Source organism: Acomys minous (genome assembly GCF_964271855.1).
Source record: "Acomys minous genome assembly, chromosome: 10".
NCBI classification, from domain to species: domain Eukaryota; kingdom Metazoa; phylum Chordata; class Mammalia; order Rodentia; family Muridae; genus Acomys; species Acomys minous.
The window spans coordinates 95,827,268-95,853,575 of NC_140491.1; the positions used below are offsets into that span (position 1 = coordinate 95,827,268).

General features: G+C 45.6%; 1 protein-coding gene across 1 annotated transcript in view; it reads right to left on the bottom strand.

Annotated features, from left to right (window-relative positions):
• Positions 1-25,250, bottom strand: part of PLA2R1 (phospholipase A2 receptor 1) — a 124,693-nt gene extending 99,443 nt beyond the window's left edge. Inside the window, exons 1-3 of the mRNA XM_084799795.1 lie at positions 24,982-25,250; positions 7,137-7,520; positions 3,282-3,455 (exon numbers count right to left, since the gene is read on the bottom strand). Of these exons, the coding sequence (XP_084655921.1) occupies positions 3,282-3,455; positions 7,137-7,520; positions 24,982-25,114 (691 nt within the window). The 5' untranslated portion in view covers positions 25,115-25,250. The remainder of the gene's footprint in view (positions 1-3,281; positions 3,456-7,136; positions 7,521-24,981) is intronic.
• Between the last annotated feature and the right edge of the window lie 1,058 nt (positions 25,251-26,308).

The following is a 26,308-nucleotide window of genomic DNA, read 5'->3' on the forward strand; positions in this document are numbered from 1 at the left end:
GCATAAAGTCAAGCTCCTGTTTATATTCTAGCTCCAGTATCATTATAAGTCAATATTCTATAAATATTTCCTCCCCTTTGCAGGAGATCTTTGGGAGTCAGGGTTCTGGGACTAGAACCTGGGGCCTTGATCCTGCCAGGCAAGCACTCCACCACTAAAGCAGTCTTCTCAAGGTTCAGATAGGTTCTTTGAAACACAAGTTTTTTTTTTTTTTAATTATTACTGATGAAGAGAGACAACATATTGTTGATCCATTTTAGGGATTCTGATGAGAATGGTAATTATTGCAGGTAGCAATCTATCTTGTTCCATCACTCAAATTCCTGATCAAAACTACATTAACTAAATTACAGTTCAAGGGTGAATTGGATCATTCCAGAGGATAGAATTCCAAAAATATCTCTAAATGTAATTCTCTCACTGTGTAAGATACACAACCCAGAGAGCGCTGGCATGGCCCAGACTTGCCTCTAAACAAACCAGAGTTGAATCTTGTTTATCATGGTTATTCCTGACAGTGTTTAACTACACTCTTAGGGCCAGTAGGTTGTCCGAGTGTTCAGTTTAAATCTTGCTCCCTTACAATCAACTTTCATTCAAGGCAGCCATCATTTTACACATAGAAAAATTTAAACTATTCCTTATAAAATTAGATGAGACACAGGAGTGTGAATCCTCATTTCGTTTCTCTCTGTCCTGTCTCCTTGTTGACTCACAGAAAGGGCTATCGGCGTACTCAGGGTCCATTCTTTGACACATCACTTTGAGTTATGTTGGCCACCAGGAACCAAAAGTAATAAGGGAAGGAGGAAGGCGAAGCTGTGATTTAGCACCATATCAACATGCTCTCTGCTGCTTGTGGAGAGGTCAGGGAGCTGGAAGCTGGTGGGCTGAGGAAGCCCCTGAGCTGAACAAATAGTCTGGGGAATGAAAAAGCCCTGAGCTCAAGAAAAACCAAGCTTCCAATGGGGCAAAGTGACAGGGGTGGTGGTGACAAAACCCTTCTCAGAAACTTAAGATAATGGTTTGTGCTGGTCAGTTTGTCAACTTGACACAAGCTTTGGTCACCTGGGAAGAGGGAACCACAATTGAGAAAAATAGCCCCATTAGTGTGGCCTGTGGAACATTTTCTTGATTAATGATTTGGGACCCCTGGGCAGGGGCTACTAGGTTGTATAAAAAAACAGACTGAAGAGCACATCAGTAAGCAGTGTTCCTCCCTGGCCTCTGCTGCAGTTCTGTCTCCAGGTTCCTGCCTCGACTTCTCCTTATAGTGAACTGTGATTGGGACTATGAGGCAAATCAGACCTTTCAACCCCAAGTCGCTTTTTGGTTATGATGTTTTATGGAAACACCATAGAAAGTCAACTAATATACGGTTCCTTTTAAAAAGTCCCTTAGGGAGAAGAAGGCTGACCTTAAAACCAATCTCATGAGAAGAACAGAGCCTCACACTAAGGCTAAGGGTCTCCCCTTGGAATGGTTGCTACCTGGGGTGATGTTCCTTGTTAAATCTCTTCATGTCATCCTGGCATATAGCTAGAGATAGTCTGAAATTACTTGCATATTGGGATTCCCTGGTGAAGAATTATATGCACCAGGTTCACTTTAGCACTTGTCAAAAAATACAGATGTCTGTGTCCCACATCCTGGAGTAGTCAGTCTCCAGGGTAACACATCCTGGACCACTGGGCATCTTCCTCCAGGTGATTCTAGTGTACCGCATTAAATACTGTCTGCATTTTCTGGCATGGAGCAAACCTGTCCATCCCGCATTAGTCTAGGTGACAACTTTGTGGCAGGGAACATCCAAGCTTTCAAATTCTTAGCATTTGCCACTATCTACGCCCAGTCTAGTGGTAGGACCAACAATGAAGAGGCTGGGTCACTCATTCATAAGTAAATTCTGAAAGGATGGGGCTGTAGCTCAGTAGTAGAGTGCTTGCCTAGGCTGTTAAAAGGCCCAGGTTCAGTACCCAGCACTGCCAAAACAGAAAACATGTGCTGAAAAGGTGAGTGATTACCGAATGCCTGCGTTATAAGTGTCTTTGATGCACCATTGACTTTATTTATTTATTTTTAAAGATTTATTATTTATACAGTGGTTTACATGTACATCTGCAGGCCAGAAGAAGGTATCAGGTTACACCATAGATGGTTGTGAGCCACCATGTGGTTGCTGGGAATTGAACTCAGGACCTCTGGAAGAACAGTCAGTGCTCTTAACCTCTGAGCCATCTCTCCAGCCCCACCATTGACTTTAATGTATACAATAGCTCTAATAGGAAATGCTATGGTCTTCATTCTGTCAGAGTCACTTTCTAAAGAGTCACCGACTGGGAGGAAGTTGGACTCATCTTGGTTTGTCTAAGTTAAAAACTGCCCTGTGACTCTTATGCTAGAAAACAACTATACAGATAGCCTATAAATCACACGATTGGGAGTTAGCGCTTTAATTTACCTTTCATTTACGTTTACTTATTGCATGCATTGAAAGGAGGCAGGAATAAAGGGAGAGGAGGTGAAACAGTTTCTGAGTCCCAGGAACCAATGTGATAGAAACCGAATACAGAAAGCAGAAGCTATAAGGATTCCTTCAGACTTAGGAACAATAAGAAATCTTTTAGTTAATTAAAAAAAAAAAACATAATACAATACTATCTAAGAAAAATAAGTAGGACATTGTAGTTGTCACTGGACCTTGAAAATTAGGCTAGGAACTTGAGAAAAGGTTTTGAGACTATACAGAAAGGTTGGGAAAGTCAGAATTCAAGATGAGACCTCGTGGTGGCTGAGTAAGGAGGGCAACTGTGATGTTTATGGGAAGGTCATCAAGGGACTGGCTGATGTCTGGACTTGACGATGGGCAAGACAGGAAGTCTGGATGTGGAGACGTCATGGCAGCTCCTAGGAAGCGGTGGATTGAAAGGACTGCTGGCTTTTGTCTGTATTCTGATTGTTTGGAAGTATCCTGCTGGGAAGCTGGGGCTTGGCAAGACCACAGAATGTTATAATTTGATTCCAACTAAATCATCTTTATGCACCAAGCACAATGAAGAAAGGCTAGTTAGTATCTTTTGAGTGTCGAGGGGGGAAAAAAAGATTATGAATTAAAATTGTCTCTTCAAGTCAAAAACAAACCTCAAATCAAAATCTAGATGGATGGAATCAGAGTGCTTATTCAGACATCAACCCATCAACCCTGGCATTTTCCTTTCACTCCAGATAAGTTTCTAATCATCCTTGATTCATTCATGATATGGAGATGGATTTATTCTTACTAGGATCTGGGCAGAATCCCCATTTCTCATCTCGTTCGTATCGGCTGGTGGTGGCACACCACAGGAGGTCCTCTTTCTGCCCTTCCCGGATACATTCGTGGTGCCACTGATGGTTGTACTGGAAAGGAAACATACACGGCATGCCATGGGCATTCCCTTTGACTGTGTATAAATCTAGGAGAGAAAAGAATTACAGTCAAATGCCGGGTCAGTTTCTTCTTTGGAAAGTGTCATCTGTTAGTGCCTTCCTATTGGTTGACCCCCACCCTCCCGCCCCCACACAGCCAGGCACTTGTTAAAAGCACCATGAGCCCTTCAGGCTTTACCAGTTAGTGTGTGCAGACACACCAGGTCTTCAGAAGTCATGGCAAACGGTTTGTTCCTAGGGGTATCTAACTGTTTGTTTACTATGGCTACTGGTCACAGCAGCATACAGATTTGTGAATGGAATAAAAAGGAAATATGTAATGGGATTTTTTTTTTCTCTTAAAGTGTTTGCCAGCCTCCTAACAGCCCTCTCTGTCTGAACTCCAACAGAGTCGGAGGCATCTGTTAGCTCACTGGATGATATTGTAGAACACAGTCCTCCAAGCAAAACAGCTGCCGTCTTCATCAGAGCGGAAGGGTCAACATAATCGGGCTTGTGGGCTGGTGACACTCCCTGATGGAAGGAAGGGCTGGGGGGTCATAGGACTCTCACCCGAGCATCTAGCCATGCTCCCCCACCCCCAACACACATACCATCTGTATGCAAATTTGTACAATTGTCCTGAGAGACAGTCAGAGGCACTTGAGTATATAGGCTGGGGAAGGCCAAAGAAAGAGGGATTTGCCTATGCAGCCATGAAGGGCTAGCGTTCAAATTAAGCATAGACCTTCCAGTCTGGTTGCTTTAGGCCTGCCCAGTCTCCAGGCCATACGCTGCCCTCACTCATGCTGTGTGAGTGAGCCTGGCAAAGCATTGCTTCCTTGGGGTTAACTTTGGTGGACTCCACTTTTGGTGTGCTATTGGCATCTTGTGTGTGTGTGTGGGGGGGGGGAGTAGATGTTGTTTATGACTCCTCAGGGAAGGAATTTTCACAACAGCCAAGAGATATTCATGGGCTGGCAAGATGGCTTCATGTTTTAGAATATTCGTTCCTCTTGCAGAAGGCCTGGGTTTGATTCCCAGGCCCCACATAATGACTCACAACCATAACTCCAGGGGACACAATACCCTCTTCTGGCCTCTGTGGGCACCAGGCATGCATGTGGCAGGTGTATATACATTCATATGCAGGGAAACCATTTATAAATAAATAAATAAATAAATAAATAAATGCTTTGAAATTAAAAAATAAGTACTTATTTAATTTAGCATACTCTGCACTGGGAATATAGCAGCAAACTGAAAAAAGAAAACAAACAAACAAACAAACAACCCCCCCAAAACACCCCAAAAAACAAAAACAAAAACCAAACAACAACAACAAAAAAAAAAACCAACCCTTTTTGTTAACAAGCTAGTTTGGTGGAGAAAGAATATGTGATAGCAAGTACACAAACATATAGTTTCAGGTAATAGTAAATGCCATGAAGAAATAAAATAGGATAAGAAGATTGTGTTTATAGTGGGGTGGCCCCTGCAACCTCTGTGAACAAGTTGGGCAAAGCAAGGATGCTTGTCTGGGGAAAGAAACTGTACCAGCAGAAGGAACAATAAGCCTAAAGAATTGGGGGAAAGAGTACTTGTAGAGTAAAGAAGGCTCCAGGGAGTGGACTCCCGGAAGCAGTTTCTCGGTTTGCTCTTAGATACTTCCGTCTTTATTCTGAGGATGGTGGGAAGTCACTGCCAGGTCTCAAATGAGAAAGTGTCAAAATCAGACTTCTAGTCTTAAGAAGAAAAAAGAAATCACTGTGTGCAGGGAGAGAGTGAATTGGGCTAACTTAGTTTTTAAGTCAGCTTCTATCCTTGGGGGCGACCTTGAAAACAGAAGAGGCTCTCTCCGGGAGCCAGGGTCTCAGACGTGGCCAGCAAAGCTCCTTTTCCCCCAGAGCTCTCAGGCGGTGCTTATCTCACGAATTCGAAGAATGAAGGTCATGGACCACAGAGGGAAAATTTTAGGAACTTATTTTAGATTCATGGGGTCCGGGCTTAAGGAGGTGGGCGGGGCTGTAAAGCAGGAAGGCTCCTAGGGAATCAGGGACCACCCAGCTGCCAGCCTGGGCCTTTTAAAGGACTTGTGGCAGCAACTGATCTGAGGTATGAGGAAAGAGATGAACTGCTCAGTCCAGTTGCCCAACCACAGGGCGTCCTGGTGCCTCCTCCCAATCTTGGCCAGACAGTTACCATAGCCTCATAGTGCTTTTTTAGCAGACGAAAGAAACAGGAATTAGCGCTTTTCTGGCATTCCAGGAGTCCAGCAAAGGCATTCTTACATCCTCAACCGGCCTGACCAGTTTCTATCTCCCGTTCTCATCAAGATGGCCCCGCAGAGAAGATCTGCTGACCTCTTTCTCAGAATGTTCCAAAAATCTATCATCCTTTACCATAGCAGCAACCAAAACCACTCACGATTCAGCTGGTGATTTCTACAAGGTTACTATCTAAGCCATATTAAATGAAGTCATCAGGTCTTCGGCTAGACAAGAGGCTCAGCTATGGAGAGTTCGACACGGTCTCACAGTTGGCAAGGGGAGGATGGGCTGAGTTCACAGCACACTGCGGATTTTTTAATAGGAATTAGAGGGATTTCAGGACCCAGCCTTTTATCTCTTTCAGCCCTCTGTTCTCCTCAGCCTCATGGGTTGCTGTGTGCATGGTCAGTATGGACAGAGGGCTAAAACACACAAAGGGAGCGTCAAGGTCTTCCTGAGGTGTGTCGGGTAGTCACCGTGCTGGATATAGCTCTTTGGTTTATTGCAGTGTGCAAGCTCAGATAAATGTCTTAGTCTTGGTCCTGACTCCGCACTCACTCACATCAGCAGCAGAAGGCCCTGCCTTAGGACTTAGGACTTGCCTGCTGCACTTCTAATCCTGAGAGGAAGACCACATCTGTCTTGGTCTCTGTACTGCCAAGTGCCTAACACTGTGTCTGGTCCATAGTCAGTGCTCAAGAAAAAAAAAAAGTGTGCTAAATGGATGGATGAGTATATACAGCATTTTGCTGTGTAGCTTTTTTTAAAATCTTCCATTCTTTTTCTGTTTAAATGTGCCAAAAAGTAACAGAACTGTAGAAAACAAGAGTTCCCCTATAAATCATGCCTCCCCACAATCCATGCTTGGTACACAACAAATAACCCTTGACAATAGTGTGTCATTTATCTTCCAGTGCCTTGTAGCCTGGCTGTCACATGGGCGACAGCCAGCTTAAAAGGCATCTGAATGCCCAGGAGACACACCCCCAAAGGCGGGGCAGGACTTCTACAATCATAGAAGTGGCGCCAAGTGTGGCTGCTTTATACCTGTCAGTGCAAGAACCCTCCCATGTAATATGTTCTGTTTTTCCTTCTCTTCTTCTTGCTGGTTCTTCCCCATTTGCATTGATTGTATTGAAGCTAGTTCAATATTTTTCTTTACTACCTTTAAATTCTGAGGTTGCCATCTCTTTAGCACATCCGGTCCATGGCTGCAATAATCCTGTTACTAGAAGCAAGGAAGCTACTAAGATTTGCCAGGACGTGACAGGCTTCATGTACTCCCTTTACATGATAAAATTATACTTTCTGTATATCTATCTATCTATCTACCTATTATCTATCTATCCTATCTATCTATCTATCTATCTATTTACCTATCATCTAATAGATAGTATCTATCTATATTTATTTATGAAACACTGTCCACATATTCTATTCACCAATGGCTACTTTTACCTCTGTGAAGATGCTCACAAATGTCTCCACCACCGGACATGTAGGTGATCCACTTATGGAGCTGTTTCCGTGAGGCCACCACCGTGTTGCCATGCTTCACCTGGACCTTGTACAGGAGTGGGCTCACGATCGCCTTCCTGCTACAGCGCCATTTCAAGGAGACGAGGGTGGAATCACATTCATAGAGGCTTAATGGTTGCTCCGGATCAGATACACTCAGACCCAGGCAGCCGCTGCCTCCCACATTAAAGAGGTGGTTGTTTGAAACCCATTTCCACAGCATGTGCTTGTTTGGCTGCTCGCAGTTCTCCAGGGTCAGCACCGAATTACCTGCTTGCATGCATGTCTTAAGGCTCTCGCTCTGGATAATGAAAATTCCTTTATCTGTAACAGAATAAATGAAAGACGTGGGATGCAATTTTCATATGTAATTAGCTAGGGCTATGATGATCCCAGTGTGTGTATCTAAGCTGTGATAAGTCACAGCTGCCAGTCATTTTGTAGCTGAGGGACGGAATCCACGACAAAGTCTTCATTTGCATAAAATAGTTTCCTGGCAGCCGGAAGAGTCCTTATTGGCAATAATGGGAGAACTGTGATCTAAGAGCCTCCTGGGCATGGATGAACAGGGTTTCCTGACAGTCAAAGTTCTTATAACACTTGAACAGATGCAGTGTTACACAGGAGGGACATTGGGTGTCCAGGGTTTGGCCAAAAATCTAGTTTCCTGCAGACAAATTCCTTAGTATCTGGAACATGGCAGCTTATTCAAAAGTCATTGAGATGAAACTCTCTAGCCTCACGGTCCTGCAGGGAAGCGCAAGGTAGTGAGGTAAACAGAAGGGCCTCTCTACAGCTGTTTGCTAGAGGATTCGGTGCAGGTGAGAGCTTAACGCTTCTGCAGACTGCTTCCTGTCTCGATCTGTCAGGAGGGAGAGGGTGGGGTGGCTGATTTCCTACCAGGAGCAGCCCAGCAAGCATGCAGCCAGTGGCATCGAGGCCAGGCTTGACACCTAGATACACAGAGGCGTGGAGCACAGAGGCAGCGGGACGGAATAACGCGGGACCCTACTTTGGGTCAGTCTCCTGTGAAGAAGCTGCCGGCAGGATCCAGCCAGAGAACGCACGTCCGCTGCTTGCCTGCTGGCCTAGCAGTCACCTGCTTCATAACTGTGCACACATTCCCCTCACAGGTATTCTCCAGATGATAATGCTATCTTAGTTCTGTGGGCTAAATTCAGCAAGTGCTTGCTGCGGATTGGACAGGTCAGCAGGCGCTGCTTAAAGCCCCTGGTAGCTAGGCTTTAAGGTGGCTTTATCTCAGAATAACGTTCACATCCACGAGCTCTTTTGTCCTCCCCTTAGCCAGGCTTACATATTATATTTCTACTTCCCATCCATTCTTTAAAACTCTGCAGGGAACTTATCAGTTTCCTTTAAATGGCTGGGTTTAGGGTAACGAGAGTGATAGCAAAGATGGAGCAGAGATGGGGGGGGGGTGGAGGGGAAGGGGGGCAGGGGGAGCTACAGGCAGGTGGAACAGTGCAGACAAACCTCCTAACACATGGGACAAAGAAGGTAATGCCCCCTTTTAGGGAAAATGCTTGTGGTTTCCTCCAAAACTGACTAAGCCGAGAGCTGGTTTATAGTAACCGAAATCACTTAAGGCTCTGCTGAAAACATTGTCAGCGTATTAGCGAAAGCTGGACCTCATTTAATAATTGATAACCTTTCGTATAACCATGTGTTTGAGGAGTTAAATTAGTTGTCAGGAAAAAGGAAAGTGCTTTGATTACATACATCAGAGGAGAAGAGGAGGGAGTGTCGAGGGGGTGGGCGTGGGGAATGGATGGTTTTAGGGAGATTTCATTTAGATCGGGAAATTTGTTTTCCTAATGAAAGCCATCTCTGGGTGGTTATTAGTGACAGCCATTCAAAATCAAATCCACCTCTCATCAATGTGATATGGACTTCAATAATTAACCTTCCCTCCAACCCTCCTTTTCACCTTTTCATGCCCGGGCAGAATGCTTGCCTTAATTTCTGCTGTAACCCACTAAATTGCTTTCTAGCTACCTCAGTTCCATTAATTTTTCAGTAAAGGGTAATTATTTTACTATGATCATCCTGTAGCTCAGCTTCTATCCGTTGGCCATAGTCAAGTGTGTCCAGCTCGGATACCTACTGGATGGGGCTCAGTTTGTGCATCTGAGATGAGTCTATGGAGTGGCTGGATTGTGGGTGACTTTCTGGATGCACAGGGACCTACCAGCTGTGGATCTCTGGACCGATGAGCTGATCTCCCCGAGAGCCTCCCTTTGCCTATGTGAACTGGGACCATGACCGATATGAGTCTCATAGGATGTGAAGGACAGCCTATGAAATAGACCATGCAAAGCTACCAAGTCAAGTGAGTAGATTCAGGAAGCCAGAAACCCCCCTACTTCTGAGTTTCTAAGAAGTGAGGGGGCAGTTCTGGCTTGATCAACTGTTCAGCTTCAGCTAAGGTGTTTTTGTTTTTGTTTTTGTTTTTTTCATGACTACAAGGGGAACAGTCACTCACTTTTTCATTCAACAAGATGTTAGTGGTAGTCCTCAGACTTCTTGACTCTGAGTGGCAGAGCCCGCTATAGATCTGTAGATCTGCTGGGCATTATGAAATTTTACCTGAGCAGCTGCCAAAGAGTTTTTTTTGTTTTTTAACATTATTATATTATCAACAATAAGTTTACTTTTACTTTTGTTTTCATCACACACAGTGAGGGCAAAATGATTCTGAGATATTATGCTATCATTGTTTATGGAGGAAACATATACTTCAAAAACCCAGATCTTAAAAATCTTTGTCTTACTTTTTCAAGTAAATACAGCTTATTATTAACGAATAGTCTTTGTATTTTGTTCTTCCACATTCCCTGCCTGTAAAGTATATACTGCAATTAAAGAACAACAACAACAACTAATAACTAAAACAAACAAACAAACAAACAAACAAAAACAAAAATCAAAAACTAAGGGCGAGAGAAATGGCTCACAGGTTAAAAGCACTGGCTGCTCTTCCAGAGGTCCTGAGTTCAATTCCCAGCAACCACATGGTGGCTCACAACCATCTATAATGAGATCTGGTGCCTCTTCTGGCCTGTAGCTGTACATGCAGACACAACACTGTATACATAATAAATAAATAAAATATTTTTTTAAAACCCAAAAACTAAGAGTAAGAAAAATTTGTGACACTACAAAGCAGTATATTGGTTGCAGAATGAATAAGCAGACAAAGAAATTTCATATCACCGGGATTAGAGGTGAAAAAATAATGTTTGAAGGTTCCAAATTAATACACATTTAAGGAGAAAGAGTGGCAGAACTGGCATGGCAGAATCACACCCATAATCACCAAAATCCATTCCAAAACCTAAAACACCACTAGATAACCTGATCCATGCTGTTGCCTTCCGGGAGCCATGACCGTTCCGTGGGATGCAGCTTCGAGAAAGCCAATCAGTGCGTGTCTCTAACAAGCAGCCACGGGGCTCACCTACACGAACAAACATGCTGCCTCTCAACATGTCAAGCTAACAAATGCCCCGAGCCACCTTCCCATCCAGTCACCCCAGAGTCTGATCCTAACATTTCACGTCTCTGTCACTGTCCAGGCAGGGTCCTGCTGTTCCGTAGGCCAGTCCCCGAGCTTCGTCTTCCCGCCCTCGCCACCACACCTGGCTTCCCGCACCATCAATCTCCTTGACTTGACTAACAACAGCGCAGTCTTCCAGTGGACTGTGAGGAGGCCAGCTGGAAGCCTCGCTGTTCCCGTGGACTGTGAGGAGGCCGGCCGGAAGCCTCACTGTTCCCGTTGCTACTGTGTGCACATAGTAGTTGCTGCTAAAAGTCCTGTAATGTGTGAGGAGGCCACTAACCGTGAGTGTGTGTAGTTGTTGGCATTCAAAAGCATGGAGCTCAAGAGTGGGGGGTGTGGGGGAATCAAGATAGATTAGGTATGTCAAGGACATCAGTTCTGCTTGAACAGTGATTAAGTGATTAATGAAGTACTGCCAGAATTATTAAATCTCTTCGAAGGGAAGTGTAATGTTCTTCCCTTCCTAATTATAAATTTGGGTGGGGAAAGAGTATGGAGTACTAGAAGAAATTTACAAGCTAATTTACATCCATTAAAACACAGGCAGGACAGTCCTCTCTTTCTATTTCTCGGCTTCTAAACAAGTGAGGGGGGAGCTCTGGTTTTGACCGACTGTTCAGCTTAAGCTAAGGTGTATTTTTTCATGAATACAGGAGGAACATTCACTCACTTATACGCATTCAACAGGCACTCTTTGGTGCCAGCTGTGAGAGGCCAAGGAATTGTTAGTCTATCAGTCCGCTGAAACTATCAATCCGTGCATTGTGGGATTGGGAGAACTGCCCCAGCTAACGTAACAAGAAGCGCTGTCCGTGCGGAAGAAACATTTACCACAATGACACCCAAAATGAGTTGGTGAAAATGAGTAACTAAAATAAAACCAGGACACAGAAAAAAAGATGACATAGGAAGACTAATGGAGCCTTTAACCGCTGTCAGTGGGAGGTAGACGGGACTCTTCCATAGGAGTTGGGCGTGGGGGGAGCAAGCACGTGTGCGCATGCACTTGCGAGTCTCCCATGGAGGGTAAGCCGAATAGCACGGAGTATAACCTGATTTCAGCAGGGAGGCAAGCTTTGCCCACAAACCCAGACCCATGGCCTTCAGAGCCAGACAGGTCTGGAAAAGCCATTTAAGTGAACTACCCATTCGTTGCATTTTTTTTTTTCCAAATCCATTTCGTCTTGGGAATACAAGTTCGAAGTCTACTGAGGACTGTATTCTACTGTACCTTTATTTTCATATACCCTGTCAAAACGCCGGGAAAGAAGAAAGGAACGTCTGTAGATTGCTGACATGGGCAACTCGAGGTTTCCAACAACAGATGTGTTTCGAGTGACGCATTAGAAACTTGCAGATGGAAGGATATCCAAGTCAGAGTGCTGCCTCGTTGGCGAGTGACAGGCACAATGGTAATTACAGCTCAAGGCCAAGCTTATATTTTACCTAACAGAAGTCATGTGTGGTGGGAAGCAGGGTGTCACTCTGGTCTTGAGTATCAGAGAATCACAGTCCTCATATTTTTCACCCAAGAAACCCTGACAAGGAGCCTGGTATTTTGTAAGCACATATGTACTGGTCCCAGAGAGCTGCTCCTGCTTGCCACACCGTGTTCAAAACAGCAAGGGAGGTGGTGTGAGTCAATAGATACACTGGTAACCAACTGAGGAAGCTTGCAAAGTATCACCTAAGCTCAGAGATGATGAAACTAGGCAGCCTTTGAGTGATGACAGCATAGCTCATAAAAAAAAATTTGGCAGCAGGAAGATGTGAACTTAGAATGGCTCCTTTGTGCTTTGGGGTCATTCTATAAAGATCTTGAATTTTATTTAAAAATTTTTACATTATTAATTATGTTATATGAAAGGGAGCTTTGGGGCCAAGGTATGACTGAGGCTATGACTTAAGAGATGAACTAGAGTCAAATAGACTTCAACAAAAAACATGTATAGTATATTTTTGTGTGTGCATTCCCAGTATCATTTTAGGTGTCCAGATGCTGAAAGACAAATAGGCAAGCTCCTGCATCAGGCAGAGTGAGGTGGTATGTGAATGGGTCTGAGGAACAGTCTGGAAATTATAACTGTGATCCAGAACTGGAGATTGAAGACATCTATGCAAGTCAGGGAGACACTGCAAAGGAGGAAGAAATGGCATGTTGGGTCATCAAAGGACAGCAGGTACTATGACATGGATATGGGGAAGTGTGTCTTCCAAGGGCTCATGTGACTTCCTGTCCTGTCGGTGTCCCTATTACACTTCTGCCATTGTGATGCCAACTGCAGTGAGCTTGCTCCTCATTAGAACCGAGCTGATGCTGGTGTCACACTGTTGAACTTCTGGAGCTGTAAACTCAATGAGATAAATTTCTTTATAACTGCCCACACATCCTTGGTTATTTCATTACAGCAACAAAACACTGGATATTCTGTGAGGATTCTGGAAATGTACATGAACAGAAATTCCTGAAAAGAAGCTGTGTCTAGCTCCCCCATCTCTTTGAACCTGCCCTTCTGGTGTACTCACTAGTGCACCTTAAACTTTCCTTGATTTTTTACTTTCTCCTATCAAACTATAATAAGCAAACAAAACAAAAACAACTCCCGGGGGGAGTTTCTATATCTGCAGGGACCAACAGCTGGATGGGAATCTCAGTACTGAGGAGAAATTGGAGTTTCGTAGGTTGGGAGTATAATTACTTTATCTTGGCTGGTTTTAGCCTTATTGAGTAGTCATTGCTTGCTTCACTCTGTATCTGAGGCAACACCTCAGGATATTAAATAGAAACCTTATAGAAGCTATTAACTCAGCAGAACACTAGCTTCCACCAATCCAAGAGCTAAGGGTGTCTCCTGGGCCTATAGGATACTCCCCCCCCCCCCATCTTGTTGAACCTGCCTCTCTGGTGTACTCAGCAAGGTATTTTAAACTTTGTCCTGTAAAATTGTAACAAACAAACAAACAAATACACACTAGCAAGAAACTGCTTCCACATTGGAAGATGGAATTTGCAGTAACTTAAGTCTTTGTTCCTGGGCTATGGTCACTCAAAATCGATGCAGGGACAGGAGTTAGTGGGGAAGGCACCCGCTGCCCTAATGCCCTTTTAGACGAGAACTGTCATTTTTACACCCACAGGTACTCACACTGACTATGTGAAATAGCTATCAGATTTCTCCCAGCTCCTTGAGGTCAGAGTAAGGGACTAGGATCGAGACAGATTCCCTGATAGGTAGACAGACAGGGAGAGGGACCAGAATCAGGTAATAAAGATGATGAACTTCCAAGATAGCTGGCTTCTTCTTCAGCCTCTTGAACTGAAACGAAAGGCTGGCATTGTAAAACAAAAACCTTCCTGCTTTTTCTCTGGACAGTAGGGCCTCTGCTGATGGACTGGCCCAGCAAGTTCAAAGCCGAATAAGGACAGGTTTACCTAACAGTTGTGGGCCTATCAGCCAGCCTGTCTGTCTGCAAATTCATCAGCCCTACAAAGCCCCAGCATTTGAGGCAGAGCGGGCACATTTCCTGAGCACCCTTCTGCTTTAAGGAGGGTCTTTCTGTGGACTTGCTGGATGTGTTTCCTCAAGCCTGAAAAAAGTCTTTCTTCACTGGCTGACAGCCATTTGAGAATTTCTCAGCTGTTACCTATCACATAAGAGATTATTCTTTCTTGGGGCGGGGGCAGTTTCGAGACAGAGTTTCTCTGTGTTAGCCTTGGCTGTCCTGAACTCGCTTTGTAGATCAGGCTGGCCTCGAACTCACAGAGATCCGCCTGCCTCTGCCTCCCAAGTGCTGGGATTATAGGCGTGCGCCACCACGCCCGGCTCAGCATCAGGTCTCTTAACAAACAACAAAACAGAGTTCTAAAGGAATCCTATGCTGGAAGTTGGCCTCTGTGGTGCTCAGTGTCAAGGGAGCTGTAAGGAAAGTTCACATGCACAGCTCACACCTAGCGCAATGCTTAAGACAAACTATTAAGACACGGCTTATGAACTGTATGCAGTGTCAGCCTCCTTTCCAAGGGACCTGGGTTTGAAGCCTCTTTTACTTCATCCACCCAAATATCACTCACTGGCCTGGAGCTTCTTTTTGAGTCAATCCAGTGTGTGTGTGTGTGTGTGTGTGTGTGTGTGTGTGTGTGTGTGTGTGTGTGTATGATGTTGATGATGATGATGATATGTATATTGTGGTGTATACACGTGCACTTGTGTGTGCAGATTCTCATGGAGGCTGAAGGAATTGTGCATCCTGGCCTGTTAGTCTCTTCTATATTCCTTTGAGACAGGGTCTCTCTCACTGACCTGGAGCTATGCCGGAAGTCAACAAACCCCAGTGACCCTTCTGTTTCTGTCCATCCCCCAGTGCTGGAGTGACAAGAGCACACACAACGACATCTGACTCTTTTCCTCGTGCTTGCACACCAAGTGTTCCTACCGGTTAACCTGTCTCCCCAGGCCCTCTGGACACGATTCCTGCTTGAGTTACAGAAGGCACCTCCCTGTTAACTAGTCTGAAGGTGGACAGCGTCTCTCTGGAGATGTACTCACTTTCTCAACTTCCTGTATCTGGGCTTGTCTGCGCCCCATTCAGTGACCACAGGAATTCAGATGCAGCTGTGTGGGGCTTCTGACTCTGTAGCAGGGAGAGGGTGTTGTACAGCTGTTGAAGCAAACTCTCCTCATAGCTCAGGGCTGGTTCTCTCCCATAGGACTTTGCATGTCCAAGTGAGGAATGTCCCATGCTCACAGTGAGCAAGGGTCTCTGCCTGGTTCTGCAGAAAGCAGATAGATACACAGACGAAGACAACAAAGACAGTCCTTTCTATGCCTCTCTGCTAAAAGTGTACACTTTCTCTCACATCATCTGAGTGTTTGGGGAGACCTTTAACAGCCCTTGGGTTCCTGTTTGTTGCCTTTTATTAATCAACTAAAAAGTTACTTAAGTGTAAAACCAAACCAAACCAAAACCCAAAAAAACAAAACAAAACAACCCCCCCCAAAAAAAAACCCCAAACCCTGAAACTCCTCCTGGCACAGCACTTGCTTCCCTTCCCCTTCCCTGGCATCATCCTTGGCTCTGAGGTGTTTTTAGGCTCCTGCTGTCTGGAAACCTGAATAATCGACCCCTCCCTGGGCCCACTGATCCCTCTTGATAAGTCTTTTATTTGGTCTTATTCCCTTTCTCTCTAATCTCCCCAAACCTCTGCTTCAGGTTCTAGGACACACACAATACCCTTTGTCACAGGTGGGAAAATGAAACCCAGCTTAACCAGCCCCGCTGGGCACACCTTCCCCCTTCCCCCGCCCCACCCCCTACTGGCACACCTCCCCCCCCCCACACACACACTAGGCACACCTTCCCGGAGGCTTCAGATTGCCTCTTACCAAGCCCTGTAGGTGTGAGAACCACTTAGGCTGTGTTTGCCAGTCTCAGCTGTCCCGCCCTGTTCTCTTTCCTCCTGCCACCAGGATCGTTGGCATATTTTTGTATCTTACTAAGAAGATTTCAAACCGAGCAAGGAAACCTGTTTCTTCCTTTTCATTTTCAGCCTATTCCTGCATCATTTTGCTTTCATTTAACTGGGGGGGGGGGTACCCAGCAGACATTGCTAGGGTTAAAAAAAAAAATCACTATTCATCACGGCTCTTTTATTTCCTTATAGCCCGTGTTGAAACTATACCAGCTTAGACACCAGGGAGCATGCTTTCAAAGAGCAAGTTAAGACTGACATGTTAAACTCCCTGCCCAAACACATACTGAAGCCCTGGGGGAAGTGACACAGACTGAGCCTATGGAGCAAACAGAAAACAGCTCCACCACCAACTCTGCAAGTGCAATATGGCGTCTCTAAGGCAGCCCTGTTTACATCTGAGTTGCCTAGCCTAACTGCTTTAGGAATGCGCCCGTTTAAAAAGTAACATAAACTTGAAGTAGGTGTCTAGGAAGCAAACACAGCACAACACTTCAGGTGGGCTACTGTTTATATCGTTTTTTTAGTTGCCACAAATAGAATAGCTTAAACAATAGACGGCCCCTCCCAACACATACACACCCTGATGCTAGAGGCCGAAGGGTAAGGTCAAGCTGGCCGGAGTTAGGTCTTTCTGAGGCTGGAATGGAAGGTGCCCTCTCACTTGCTTTGTGTGCCATCACCTTCCTGCATCTCTTTATACCTCTGTGTTCTACGCATATTTCTTCAACCCCAATTCCCTTTTACACTGTAGAACATTAGGGCTGTGCTAACCAACTCACTTTAACTTGTTTCCCATTGGGAAACAAAACCAAACAAAACCTTTTTTTTTTTTTCTGAATAAATTCCTATTTGGAAGTATTGGGGGATTAGGACTCTATCATATGATTGGGGGTGGTGATGATGGTTGTGAGGACACAATTCAGACTGTAACAGTCCCAATCTGTGACAGTCTGATTAAAAAGTATCCCCCACAGACTCAGCTATTAGAACACTTGGTGACACTACTGGGGGAGAGGGGTGCTTCAGCCTTACTGGAGGAGACATGCTACTGGGGAACAGTCCCAAGCCTCTGGCTTGTCTTCCCCTGTCCATTGGAATTACATAAGGTACATGAACTCAAAGATAAAAATTATTAAGAGCCTGAACCATAGACATTAAACTATATGTAGGAGGCGCTGTGAGCATGAGACTCCGAGAAACTGTGCCTGTGACTACTTCCTTGATCTTTGAAACAAGTTAGTGCTACAGAAAAAAAGACCAGCAGGCTACACATGACACACTTGAAACTAGAAGAGAATCTGCCTTGGATTCCCCATCTGCATAATAGGGTTCATCCTAGTGCGAGCATCACAGGCTCCTGCTGGGGATAACCTTGGTCTTGTGGATCACTTTGATGACATTAGTAGAAGTGAAAACAAATGTTAACTTTGGATGCAAGGGCAGTGAACAAAAGACAGTGTTCATAGTTACATAATCACTTTGAACTTCCTGTTTATTTTTATCCTAGCGATTTCTCAACAGCAGTAATAACATATCCGTTTGGATCAACAGTAGTCTGGAAAAATATCATAAATTAACAAGTCATGTGACCTCTCATGGAAGTGCAAAGCTCTTGCTTTATTTAGTGACCCTATCACAGAGCCCATTTTCCTTGAGTGGCTTTACTTCGTAGAAATGCTATAGTTAGTCTAGTATTTGTAAGGTGCCTTTGGGTTTGTTTCTTTTTATGAATTATATTTCTTTTCATGTCAATCAAGTGAGGCCAAGATTTATGTTCTCAGCTATATGCTGGAACATCTCCTAAAAAGCTGTCCAGGACAGTTCCTGAAAGCATACAGAAGGAACAGTCCATAGACGTCTCGAATCCGCTACTCTGATAGATGGAATGAGGGTTTGCTAGCTAGGAGTGAGCTCAGAAGAGAGCACAAAAGCATGGTTGCTATCAGACACCTAGATAAATAGGTGAATAGAGGAACTGAGGCAACAACTGAGCCGCCTGTGAGTAACCTTTCTAGTCACTGGCTTGGAACACGTATTGGGTGGTGCCTGTTACTCTGACAATGGCCAATGGGAAATGAGATTGGAAGTTTAATGCTGAATTAAAAGGACCAGGCAAATCAGAAATTTATGCTAATGTACACAGTAAGTGGTGGTGCACACCTTTAATCCTAGCACTCTGGAGGCAGGGGCAGGCGGATCTCTGTGAGTTTGAGGCCAGCCTGGTCTACAAATTGAGTTCCAGGACAGCCAGGGCTAGACAGAGAAACTCTGTCTCAAGTAAAACAAAACAAAACAACAACAACAACAAAAAGAGCCAACCAGAGGAGGCATAACAAGGAAGAAGGTACAACAAAGCACGAAGGGAGAGATGCTGGGTAGAGTTGAGAGAAATGAGGTCCAGAGTTTTGGAGTGATGTGTGGCCAGGGAAGGCAGCTAAAGCAGTCTGGCCATGCTTTTGCTTAAATCTCAAATCTCCAGATTAGGAGAATGGCTTATTGCCTAAGGACATAGGAGTTGTGTCCTAGAACGGTGTGTAAATCAACGGATTTGCCCATTTTTGCTTTATGAAAATATTCACTTATACATGTGGGATTTGGGAGTGAGGAGTTGCAGACAGTAGGAAGACCTATTGATCGTTCTAGGGCTAAAATGAACCTCATGTTCCAAGTATAGAGTAGAAGACTGAACTAGGCCACAGGGTGGCAGAGGTCCATCCAGCAATCCTTTGAACTACTGCACAGATTCCTGGGCTGGAACCCTGCTCTACAAGTCCTGCAGATGGAAGCTACTTAACCCAGCCTTCTCTTTCCAAAGGTTATATATTGCCGTTACCTACCACAGTGAGAGGGTATTCAGTGTGGTACATGTAAACTGGCAGAGTCCTCGCCAGTGTTGGAAATGTCTAGGATCAGTAAAGAGGGCATTTCAACCTCAGTATCAGAAATGGCACTATGGGAGGACGTAAGAGCCACGACTCTTCCCCATGTTGGCCTCCAGTATGTGTGTGGTTTTCATTCTCCTCTCCCAGAAGGCAATCTTTCTTCTCTTCCTGCAGTGGGGGCTACTGCCCCAACCACTTCTCCTCACATGATGATTCTGGCAGCAGTAGGCTCTTTCTTTGTTCTCGTCATCTGAAAATCTATCAACACTCTAGCCCAGTGCTTTGTCTACTGAAGGCTGGGCCTAGTAAGGTAGCTCATGGAATGAATTTAGTATTATATCCACTATGGCAGAATAGACAGAATAGAATAGAATAGAATAAAAACCAAAAACCAAAAACAAACAAACAAACAAACAAAAACACACCAGAAGTATGATAAATTGGGCAAGGGCATCTTTTAAAGGAAACCTTTAGTTATACATATACCCCACATATACTGTGCATTGTGGTATGAGATATATCTGTGAACATTACACTCTTGACTCTGACTAGTTGGTTTCTTGATTTCTGTTTCAAATAGCTTCTTCTTCTTTTTTTTTTTTTTCACTTGCTGTCCAATTTTATGACCTCTCCTGCAACCACATCTTCCCAGGAAGTGGAGAAAGCTACACACATTTGGCAGCACTGTCTAGAAAGATTACAGCCCCCAAACTGGGAATTCCCATGGTCTGTCTGCTACTCTCCCTTTCCTGAACATCTCTCATCTCCTGACACTTACTCATTTTAAAAGAAAAAAGTAACCGTATTTTAAAACTCAAACTCGATGCTCCCCGCTGGGACTGACTTAGCTCAACCCTAACTTTCCAGACGACGTCTTTGCTTGGTGGGGTTGAGGTGGGGTTGCTTCCATGCAGTGGCCAGTATTCTTGAGTCTCCCCAAGATTCTGTGACACTTACAATAAGCCCAACACTTGCCCCAGTGACCTTAACAGGCCTCTTTCTTTGTGCATAAAAGAGCCTCACGGGGAACTTTCAGCTCACTGGAGCTTTGACAGTTGCTGATGCATGGTTCTGTGGCTTTCACATAAAATAGGACTTGGCACCTATGTCCCTTTTCCCACGTGCTAACTCCCTACTTATCCTTTAGGGAAGCAAGAGCCTTTTGGCAGGTCCCTCCTCTGCAGCCCTTCAGCACTCTGCTTTTCACTTGTTGTCTTAACATCTACTGTTCTGTTTTGCAGTTGTTTATGTTTCTTTGTCTATCTCTGGCTTCTTGGCTTCTTGGGGACAGTGTCACAAGATTCCTGTTTTTTTATTTTTACTTTTTATTAATTCATTCATTTTATATCTCAATAGTTATCCCATCCCTTGTATCCTCCCATTCCTCCCTCCCTCCTGCTTTCCTCCTACCCCCCCTCCCTTATGACTGTGACTGAGGGGGGCCTCCACCCCTGTATATGCTCATAGGGTATCCAGTCTCTTCTTGGTAGCCTGCTATCCTTCCTCTGAGTACCATTAGGCCTCCCCATGCAGGGGACGTGGTCAAATATGAAGCACCACGGTTTATGTGAAAGTCAGTCCCCACTCTCCGCTCAACTGTGGAGAATGTCCTGACCATTGGCTAGATCTGGGTCGGGGTTCGATGTTTACTGCATGTATGTTCCTTGGCTGGTGTCGTAGTTTGAACAGGACCCCTGGCCCAGATCCACCCGTCATAATGTTCTTCTTGTAGGTTTCTAAGACCCTCTGGATCCTTCTATTTCCCCATTCTCTCATACTTCTCTTACCTAAAGTCCCAACAGGATGTCCTCCCCTCCATCCCACTTTCCTGATAAGGGAAGACTAGGACTCCTGTTTTTATATCTGCAATATGGGAGTCGGGTAGCTACTGCTGCTGGCTCTCAGTTCACATCCTCTAATCCAGAGCTTGCTCATCCACAAACAAGCTCCACTCACCCGGCAGACTCTGTTTCTACCCAGCTGTTTCAAGCCAGGCCAGAAGCACTCAAGAATGAATGTCTCAGGAATGACAGGCTAGGAGGGAAGGGATGTTGATGGAAAATACCACAGCTCTCTCTCCTAAGGGCCCACAGAGAATTCCAGGCAGGCCCACTGTGAAGTTGAACCTCACTTGCCCATCGTGGCTCTCTTCCTTTCCTTGCTCACTCCTCTCTCTTCCTACAACTGTCTCCCAAATAAACAGTCTTCACTGCAATATAGAGACACCTCAGGGATTGCTTTCTGATGAGGTCAAAGTTGCACAAAGAAGGAGCACATACTATTTATTTATCAGATAGCAACTAGGGAGGCATCCAGCCATTGCTCACGCTTATTGCTGCCTCGTGCCTTGTTTCACTGTCCTTTCTTTGGGCAGGGCCCACTAACAGGCTCACTGTTCGTGGCACTAATTGTCCCAAGGAGCCCTCCTGGTCTGGTGGAGCTCACTGCACTTGTGCATTTGGGAAGCTGATAGCAACAGAGGAAAACTCTCTTGGTATGCTCTCTGATCAGGGCCATTTTACAGTTATGGCTTTTAACTTTCAGTGTAGCTTTAAAATGTGTTTACTCTCAGTCAGTTTCCTTTAGGAAAACATTGCCTTTCTTTCCCCAGGAGGCTCTTCTCTCTCTTTAGTCTCCCTTTGCCCTTCCAGTATCTGGAGTACATGAGTGGTCAACTTCACAACTCGACACAGCCCAGACTCACTGCCAGAAAAAAAAGGAGTCTATATTGGGTCGGTCTGGGGCCATGTCCCTGAGGCATTTTCTTGATTGGTTAGTGTAGGAGGCCCTAGCCCATAATAAGAGATACCATTTCCTGGGCAGGTGGCCCTGGGCCATGTAAGAAAAGTCAGCCTGAAGATCCTGCCAGCAAGCAGTGTCCCTCCATTGATGGACTGTGATCTGTGTGTGTACCAAATAAACCCTTTTCCTTCCCAAGTTGCTTTTGGTGAGAGTCTTTTATCCCAGCAACATAAAACTAACCAGAACAGTGGCGTTATCAACATTTAGTACACATGAGAAGAAGCGCTCTACGAGGGAAAGTCAATCTACAAAAGGCTGTTTGGTTTAGCCAGTGTTGAAGTGGAGGGCAGGATCTGCCAAGGAAATGATTGGTACAGCGTTGCCAAATTGTTAAAGTGGTCCTAAGCAGAGGAAGAAGGTTCCACGACCACGACGACCATACTGCTGAAGGACAACACATGACATTAGGAAGCCCTATGTTTTACAAAGGAGGAAACTGAGGCACAGAGACTAATGATTATCCTATGACTATCATATCCAGTCTGCCCCTGAAGCACAATGCAATCTACTATCATATGATATAACATTTACTGAGCTTTCCATAAAGGTTACTGATAAGTGATTGAAAAGATACAACATGGCATCACTTGCCTCCCAGGGCTGGTAAACTTGGGATACACAGAACAGTAGTGCGTGTGTAACCTGTTATGCATCGCTACCAATCTGCTCTTAGTGGGTATATGTAACTCAAACGCTTTGTACTTTTGTCCTAACTGTTAGGTGGATGCCAATCACAGCTAAAGGCAAATGAACCTAGTGCTGAGGCAGTGAGAAACAAGGTGTCTCAAGAGCCGGCTAAGCACATGGTAGCTGTCCCTTGGTTCCTGCCCTTGAATGTATGAACTTGAGTCCTGCCAGCTACTTTCATGTCAGTTTGACACAAACTAGAGTCATCTGGGAAGAGGTAGCCTCAACTGAGAAAAGGTTCTTACAGATTGGCCTGTGGGCTAGCCTGTGGCACATTTCTTAATGGACGATGATATAGGAGTACCCACTTTGCTACTGATAGTGCCTCTCTTGCCTGGGCTGGTGGACCCAGGTGCTATAAGAAAGCAGGCCAAGCAAACAATGGGGAGCAATCTGGAAAGCCCTCTCCCTCCATGGCCTCGGCCTCAGCTCCTGCCTCCAGGTTCCTGCCATGCTTGAGTTCTTGCCCTGACTTCTTTCCGTGGTGGGCTGTGGTCTCCTCCCCAAGTTGGTTTTGCTCATAGTGTTGATCACAGCAATAGAAACCCTAAGGCTGGTGCTGGAGAGATGGCTCAGTGGTTAAGAGCACTGCCTGCTCTTCCAAAGGACCTGGGTTCAATTCCCAGCACCCACATGGCAGCTCACAACTGTCTGTAACTCCAAGATCTGACACTCCCACACAATCAGACATAAATTAAAATTAAATAAAATATTAAAAAAAAAAAAGAAACCCTAAGGCCGAAGCAGACACTGTGTTATGTTTTCTCCCCAATATTAATAGTTTGGTTTTCCTTCGTGGCTAATAAAAAGTTGATTTCACGCCTGTCTAGAATTGACTTGTAATTCCACTGGTACAGGTGGTGGGGTTACGGGGGGTGGGGTGGGGGGGTGGGGGAGCCTGCGTGGTAGTTAGTATGGAATGCCTATACCTTTAGTGTATCAACTCCGGTGCCTGCCTTTGAAGAAGCTCTGTGCCCATAGGCTTGGACTCCAGATTTGCAGGCTGTACCTGGAGAATACAGTAGGGAGCTGGTGATTCTAATTTTCAAAGTGCCCTTGATTATGGAAAAGAAGGTCTCATTAGCTACTATCTCAGGCCAGGATTTGGGTCTGCCAAATATAGACCGGGATTAGCTCACAGTGGGTGCTGACCCTGACTCAAAAGATCACCAGCACATGCTTTGTGTGGCTCAGTCCCAGCCTGTCTCACAAGCTGCTGCCCTTAAACCCAGGCAAGACTGGGGTGCTAAGATGCCAAGTGGCCAACTGCAGGACGTGTGTGTGTGTGTGTGTGTGTGTGTGTGTGTGTGTGTGTGTGTGTGTGCACATAAAGTACCTTGAGAGCATTTCTGACTGTGGATGTTTTGGAATAAATGCCAATGTGGTTTAGCCTGGGGTGGTGGGGGGTGGATATAAAGACAAAAGTACAATCCAGAAAAGAAAATCTGAAAAAATGTGTGTGTATGTTGAAGAAGAAAAAAAATCAAAGATCAAAGAACTAGATTACATCATGTTTTATGCCTTTTGCTCAAAGATATTCCTAGGACAAAGTGCACAGGAGCTGCAATGAGGCTTCTTCTGGTTTAAGGCCACCTACTTGCTTTTTTTTTTTTTAATCACCACAGTCATGTGTTCTGGGACACGCCTTCTGTGTCTCAGAGACTCTTTCCTGCGTTGCTCCTTCAGGACTTTGATCTTTCCTTGGGTTTCCTTACGTGTTTGTTCACTTTGAGTCTCACTGTACGTGGTTGGCGCTCAAACCTATGCTCAATGTATCCGTTTGTGCACGTGTGTTGGGCTGTATGGCTTCATTTTCAGTGATTGCGGGAATAGTATCATCCATTGTTCAGCCTAGAGAAACCGAGGAGCAGGAGGTAGCCTGTGTCTGTACCAATCTCATAGCGGTCCACCCGGCTGAGAGACTGGATGAGACGCCCCGCCTCTGCAAGGGGCGGAGCGGACAGGCGTGTTTAGGGGTCATCTGTAGCGTGTTGTATACACGGTGAGCCAAGTTCTCCCTTTGGGAGGAAACGAAACGAGACATCTTTTTGTCAGCTTTATCCGAACAACTCTTCTAAACAACTCTTGCAAAGTTTGCATTTTTAAGCTATTCCTACCCTCCTAAATCCTATAGTCCCGCAAGTCTGGAAAGCAAAGACCCTGCCCCTCATCGCGCCCTAGTGTGGAGGCCAAGAGGATGCGCCGATGGGGGTCTGTCCCATCTGCCCTGGGACAGTACACAAAGCGACCACAATACAAACCCCGCCTTGCTCTGACTTTTCTTCCTCAGCCCCTACTTGAATGCTCTGGCCTGACTCCCGATTGCCAATTTGCCCCGACCCCGACGCTGGGGACACTCACCTCGCCACGCGAGGGCTGGTTCTTGGGTGTGGGTCAAATCCTGGGCGCTGCCTGAGTGAGCCCCCAGCAGGAGCAGAAGGAGCGGCGGCGGCAGCAGCCAGAGCAGCGGCAACATCGCTAACCATTGCACCATCAGGCACTTTGGGTAGCGCCCCACCGGGGCCACAATCGTGTCTCCCGCACTGGACTGGGGTGCAGAAGGCAAAAGCAGCCTCCACCCTTCACGAGGACCACGTCACCCCACCCCCCACCGGAGCCCTGGAAATGAACTCGCCTCCCTTGTGGCCACAGTGTGCACACTTGGGGCTCTGGGCGTGGAGACGCAAATAGCCGAGTTTTCCCCGCCCTGCCCACACTGCCTTGGGAAGGGAGGAGGAAGAGGGGCCGGGCGCCGTGTTGCTCAAACACTTCTGCCTTTGGGGCTAGAAGAAAGCAGAGCTGATGCGGCAGCATGGCTCCCCTCCTGGCGCCACAAGTGCCCAAACTTCTGTCTCTCTCGGCTTTGCTGGGGGCCCCGAGGGTGAGCGACCTGACCCTCTCCTGGAGAAGAAACCTGCCAACTGAATTTGCAAGAGTTTGGCTGCTCTCAGATGAGTAGAAAGGGCTGCCCGGGGAACTCAGGCCTCTGGTATGCAGAGCACAAGAGACACCTAGGGGCCTAACCTGGTCTCCAACATCGCTCCAGAGTCACCAGAAGGGGCCTCTGGTATTCAGCTTTATACTGATTTTAAAATGACCCCAGGCTTCTGTTTCCTTAGGTCATCTTTATCTAATCAAATGTCCCACAGTAGGGCTGAAACAAAACAAAAAACAGTCTGAAAGGTGAGTAGCTTGGTAATCGGCTTCTCCTTAACTCAACAAAACTTACTCCCTAAATTAGTAAACAACAGCAAATGAATACAAGCTCTCCAAACCCTGACCAGACGCAGCCTTTCTAACTGCCTACTTTCCCCCACAAATAACCAGCATTAACTGTACTGGAAGTATTCAATACACAAGGGAGCAATTTGTTTAAGATCCTTGCATAAGCAACACCTTGGCATTGGATGGTAAAACAGTAGGGGGGAGACAGCACGAGGCAAAACAGCAAGCGGGAACCCAGTGGGGTGGGGAAGGAGGGTAGGCGATAGAAGGACCTGTCTTTCTTGGGTAATTTGCCAATGACAAAACTGACAAGTACAGGGTAACAGTGCTAGACTCGGGAACCATGCCTCCGCCTGTAAGATGTAGCCAAGAGTGACGGTCCAAGGAGGAGAGGGGCTTAGTCTTGCAGGAAGCTGGGCAGCTTGCTGGTGGAGGACGAAATAAGCCTTGAGCTCTGTGACCT